The 6039-nt window shown below is 40.8% G+C and overlaps 2 protein-coding genes across 2 annotated transcripts; both read left to right on the plus strand.

The window, feature by feature from the left end:
• Positions 1-1412: 1412 nt before the first annotated feature.
• SARC_01295 (hypothetical protein) lies at positions 1413-2842 on the plus strand (the record flags this gene model as incomplete). The annotated part of the gene is made up of 2 exons (XM_014304999.1): positions 1413-1475; positions 1613-2842. The coding sequence occupies 2 exons, from the start codon at positions 1413-1415 to the stop codon at positions 2840-2842; spliced, it is 1293 nt and encodes a 430-aa protein (XP_014160474.1).
• Positions 2843-4366: 1524 nt separating this feature from the next.
• On the plus strand, positions 4367-5934 carry SARC_01296 (hypothetical protein). Its single transcript, XM_014305000.1, has one exon. The coding sequence runs from the start codon at positions 4376-4378 to the stop codon at positions 5723-5725; it is 1350 nt and encodes a 449-aa protein (XP_014160475.1). The 5' UTR covers positions 4367-4375; the 3' UTR covers positions 5726-5934.
• Positions 5935-6039: the final 105 nt, after the last annotated feature.

Genomic DNA, 6039 nt, shown 5'->3' on the forward strand with positions numbered 1-6039 from the left:
ATCATACAAGTGTATGTGTGTGTGTCTGTATGTTTCTATACTTCTAAATATATATATGTATATATATATGTATATTTACTAAATACATATATATATGTGAGTGTGTATCTATATATATAAAAATCGTATTTATATATATATATATATGTATATATATATACATATACGTATATGTATATGTATATGTATGTATATATATATATATATACGTATATGTATATGTATGTATATATATACATACATATTCATACATGCATACATTCATACATTCATATATATGTTATATATATACATACATACATACATGAATATATATATATATATATCTATATATAATATATATATATATATCTATATATATATATATATATATGTGTGTGTGTGTGTGTATGTGTGCGTATTTATATATATGTGTGTGATGTATGTATATATTTATATAGATATATATATACATATATTACACATATATCTATTTATATATATACATATATATATATATAAAGGTATATATACGTATGTTTGTAGTTATTTATATACATTTTTATAATTATTAAGTGCATACATACATATAAATATATATATATATATATGTGCGTGTGTGTGTGTATGTATGTATGTATATGTATACGTATACGTATATATACATTGTTGCTATTTATATGCATATATGTACGCACGTAGATATGTATAAATATTTTATATACACATACACCTATCATATGTATATATATATAGTACTCCCAAGCCCATACATGTGTAGTAATATGCACGTCAATAGTGATCGCATGGTTGCTTTGAGAATTTGGAGCTGACAATAGTGGAACATCACCTGTACCTTGTTTTAATCAAATTTGTTTCGTACAGATTTAGAACACTTTCCATTGTCCCGCAAACGAGGTTAACTTAAAACACTTTTATTTAGGTCAAAACTACTGACAAATATACTCATAATTGCCTATTTATTTGCTGACAACGCATTCCAAATAGCTTAGAATATTTCAAATCTTCACTCCACATACATACATAAATACATATATATATTTGTAATTGTAAACTCCGTATAAAATTGGTAATGAAACTGTATGGCACACAGAAGCAGTTGTTGCGCAGCCATCAAGTATTTGTGTACAAAGATGGAGTAGCACGATCAGTCACTTTTCTGTATCTTTGAGTTGTTTTTCGCTTGGAGCTAGCACGTGATCATAATGAATGGTATATCTGCGGATCGTCATCGACTTCTGCAAATAGAACCCTAGCGAGATACTCGCTTGCTTATAGTTGTAATCGCAGACCTATGCTTTTGTTTTATCTCCGACGCTTACGATGCCCGAAACGCCATACCGATAGAGATGGGTGATCGCGATCGAGAACCTATTCGCAGTCTGATCACTAGTCCGAAACCTTTATTTAAAATGTCTCTCATCGTCATCCCAGCCATTATACTAACGACGAACAATGCACCCGCATTCTCACAGGTGTCTTTCTGACTCGCGTATCCTGGGTAGTCATCAAAACCACTGACTCCGCCTTGCTAGGTCATGTTAGTACCAAGGCGCTCTCTGCATCAGCCCTGGCAGACTTGTGGATGCAGTCTACCGGTTGCTTCTCCCAGGGCGGTGTGTTGGGTATGTTTGTAGGTCAATCCGTGGGCGCCGGAAACCCAAGAATGGCCGGTGTATGGACCCAAGTGTCCTTCGTTGTCATCTCAGTCATTACAGTCATCATTATGATTACATGGTCATTGACCGGACCACTGATCAAGCTTCTCAAGCCGGATACAGACCCGGAGACCGTCAGTATGGCCGGTTATTTCGCTATGATCCTCGCACTATCCCTCCCAGCGCGGAATTTAATGATGCAATTAGGTCAATACTTTGCGGCACAGGGAATGGTACGTCCCCCGGCCATCGCCTCAGTCTTCGCCGCTGTCTTCAATCTCGTTTTTGGGCTCATATTTGTCCTGGGTGTGGGTGTCGCGGGCTGGGAGGGTATTGGCTTCATCGCATGTCCTATTGTCACCACTGTCACCGAATGGGTGCAAGTAGCCCTATTTGTCCTCGTATTCTGTATCTGCCTCAAGATGCACAAAAGCTCTTGGCCGGTCGAGGGGTGGGTGTGGAGTGAGATCACATGGGCGCGAGTGTCTGAGTTTCTGCGCATCTTCTTGCCTGCCGCCCTGTCTCTCTCCAGTGATTTCTGGCGTATGAGCGTGGTTGGTATCTTGGCCGCGTCTCTGGGTGAGCTTGACCTGGCCGTATTCAATGCAAGTTATCGTATCCTCTGGATGGTTCTCTCGCTTGTGGGTGCGTTGGGAGCTGCTGTAGGTGTGAGGATAAGCCTGGGTGTGGGTGCCGAGAACATTCCTGCGGCGAAACAATCTATTTTTCTGGGTAGTACCTTGACTCTAGGTTCGCTTGCTGGACTGTCCGTAATCATATATTTCTTCATCGGGCAAATCGCACATATCTTCTCAAATGACCCTATCTTCATATCTGAATTCGTTAAGGTCCGAGCGCCACTGTGTGCGTTTACCTTTTTCATGAATCTCTCTGTGTACCTGGAGCGTATCCCCATGAGTATGGGCAAGACCAAGGAGGCTTTGTACGCCGGTCTGATAGGCAGCTGGTTGGGGCAAGTGCCCGGCGCTTACATTGCTGTCACCTACTGGAGACATGACTTGGTAGGACTGTACTGGGGTGCGACGCTGGGATATGCCATGTTATGTGCACTTCTCTTTGGTATTATTATCAGCACCAATTGGGAGGATGTTGTGCGAGATTCTAAGAGTAGAGTCCAAGCTGACGTTGAGGAGGAAGAAAAGCCTCTATTAGAAAACTTGTAGTTAATCAAAGTATAATTTAAATGTATCTACTCAGTGGATGTTCCTCATATGTATCGAAAGGACACAGATAATAATACTATATTCTACGCACCGGTGTATACCGATTGTGCACTCTCCTATAGTATCCCATGGTTTTAGCTTCGGTTGTGTACAGGAGCTTGGCAATAGAAATAAACCATAAGGTGATTGCACGCGCTTGGTGCACTCAGAGTATAAGTTCAAGTCTGGAGCAGCGCTCTTTTTGAAGTTTGCAATTTCTGGTAGAAATTCGTGGTTTCATTACATATGCTTGCAGATTCAGCATTTGGGCACCTTTTGACTTGCATTTATCTCTCGATTGTCTCGATGTACACGAATAATCTAAAATTTTCCAGCATTGAGTGCCCAAACAGATATCGTATCCATGAACTGTTGTATCGTATGTGTATACCTAATTCCGACAACAACTGTGCACGTTTTCGATACGCATGTCTGGGAAAGCATGTGACCTACAACTTTAGTATGGATATAGGAAAATGCGAAAATTGGTTGGCGGAGAAAGAAGTTGTACACATTATATAACTTGACACGTATACAAACATGCACTCTTTTAAAACTATATGTTTGTAATGAGAGGCCTTCTGTTGATATCCTTAAATGGCTGATGAAAATCTTCGGCATGAGACGATACTCATCTGCCGTGTCTGTACCAATGTGTTCTGCAGGTATGAAGTATATACATAGTTGGCTAATATGATCTTTTAAAGTTTTGTACGATAGAAGTTTACAAGTCTACACGCACATGTAAAAACAGGTTTGTGCATTCAGCTACAGATGATGTATGTGCATAAGAATGATATATATTGCTGGTCAGTAGCAGGTACTATCGTAGATAGATGAAACCGAGACTCACAACTTTCACAATGTAATATAAAAAGACTATGGTATAGTACGAGTGGAAGGTGAGGTACCATGAAGATGAGCCACAAAAGGCCACGCTCAGTTGTAAGGTTCAGATATGCTGCTTCGCACATTTGAGTTAGCTTGTACTATAGTGAACATTATCTGGAAGGCGGGACTATGAAACTCGCACATTTGAGGTAGCTTGTACTACAGTGAACATTATCTAGAACGAAAGACTATGAAAAGCATTTTCGCTCTCCCCGAGGACTTATGATTTCATAATCCTCGTCTTCGAAGGGTCCTAACACCCCTGCGTCATTTAAATGTACGCTCTCTCTCTCTCCTGTCATAAGTACACCCCACGTCATATAAAAGCAAAAACTGTAACCCAAGACCCAAGAACCTAAGACCATATAACCCTAACCAGATAACTTTGATTTTTTTTTATACTACATATTTATAGATATAATTTTCATGAAGGCATAAATAATCAACAGAAGAGATAAAAGTGGGTTCGAAAAGGGGTACCGAACTTGCAATGACTGATTTATCACAGAGAGGCACCGAGCCACAGACGCCACAGACTCGCAGAGTCTGAATTTAAAATATCAACACACAGATATCAGATAGCACAACAAGTGAAGAAAGAATATGCTGAGCGATAAGATGGAAGCTTCAGGTGCGTATGACGAGGTTGAGGACGTGAAAATCTTTGGCGGAGATTCAGGTAGCGCGGAAACTACTGATGGTAGTGTAACTAAAGATCTCAAACAGATGCAAATTAATGACACCGACAAAGCTATTGTGAGCGAGAATAGTGGTGAGAAAGTATGTCAGAATGAGAAGAGCAACGCTGAAACTTACTATATCGCGTCTGCATCGCTAGCTAGTGTACCTCAGTCAAGTACAGGCACAACTAAAACTGAGCAGAACAGAAAGGCATCTACGTTACACGCGGTTAAATCCACACAGGTGAACTCGGTTGACGATCCTTTAGCGATGCTGCGTGCGAGTGTGGGTGCGAGTGGTACTACAGTAGATATTTCCAGGGATATAAGTGACACAATAGAACCCTCTCTACCAAGCATCTCACCTGAATCATCCTCTAAGCGCAAAAATAGGCATGCAATCAACGCTGATAAGCAAACCAGCACACATACGAGACCTTCTAGTATTCATAAACCTACATCCGTGGTGAGACCTCGACAGACGAAGTGGGCTAGAGACCCTACTGTGGCCAAACCAGCACAAAGCTACACCTCAGAAAGTGCGTATGATAACGAGCGTATGAACGGTGCTGGTGATGATGATTCTGTCATGCCTACACATTCGAAGGATTCGTCACGCCTCTCGTCTGACTACGGGAATGAAAAGGATGCTAGCTCTGACAGTACAAGTAGTAAACAACAGCGAAGTGATAGGTACAACAACGGAAACGGACTAACATTCAGCACGGATAGTGACACGGAATCCGTAGAGAGACGGAAAAGCATCCGATCGAATGTAGATACTCTCACCCGTAAGAAGGCCAAGTACAGTATTACCATCCCGGAATGGAAGCGGTTTGAAAACGGGACAAGTGGCTCGATGTTAGCATACTTACCGATGACGTCCGATGTGATCCTGTACCGAGTGCGGGTAGTAGTTAAGCGCAACGCGGCCAGAACAAGCTCCAATACGACTACATCTAGCACGAGTAAGAGTTCCGAGAGCAGTCAGACACCCAAGAAGCCGAAGGTGGTGATCCTGTACCGTTCTTTCTCGGATTTCCAAGCGTTGCATGCAGCGATCAAGGAGCATTATCTTACTTTCTGCCCCCAACAACAGCACACCATCCCCATACCTCCACAGAAGGAGTGGCTCTGGAAAGACCACTCTAATCCTGGTTTTCTCGAGAATAGACGAGTGTTGTTGGAGCAGTGGTTGAACTCTGTGTGTCTGTTGGAATATGCCGAAGATTGTCCCAAATTCAAGACTTTCATGATGCCCAGCAAGGCCTGAAGTGTAGCATCCGTCAGATTTCACACACTAAGTATACAAAAGTGCACTGAATATAAAGTATGTATATGAAAGGCTTTTCGAACTCTTCACGTTTTGGAGGCTAGTCGAGTTTGTTAGTTTTTAAAATCCTTTCCAGACTTGTCACAACTAAAGAACCTTAGGCTACCCAGGATGGTCTCGGCTTATATTAAAACTTGCATCTGTGAGCGTATATTATTGTACATATATACATACATGTACCCTCATATTATTACAATTAAACTTGGACGTGAACGTTCATATTCATATTTATATATATTATAAATATATATATT

The sequence above is a fragment of the Sphaeroforma arctica genome (assembly GCF_001186125.1).
Source record: "Sphaeroforma arctica JP610 unplaced genomic scaffold supercont1.50, whole genome shotgun sequence".
In the NCBI taxonomy this organism is placed as follows: Eukaryota; class Ichthyosporea; order Ichthyophonida; genus Sphaeroforma; species Sphaeroforma arctica.

Bases quoted from the DNA above. Each gene is read 5' to 3' on its own strand.
- SARC_01296 (XM_014305000.1), top strand. From the start codon at position 4,376: ATGCTGAGCGATAAGATGGAAGCTTCAGGTGCGTATGACGAGGTTGAG.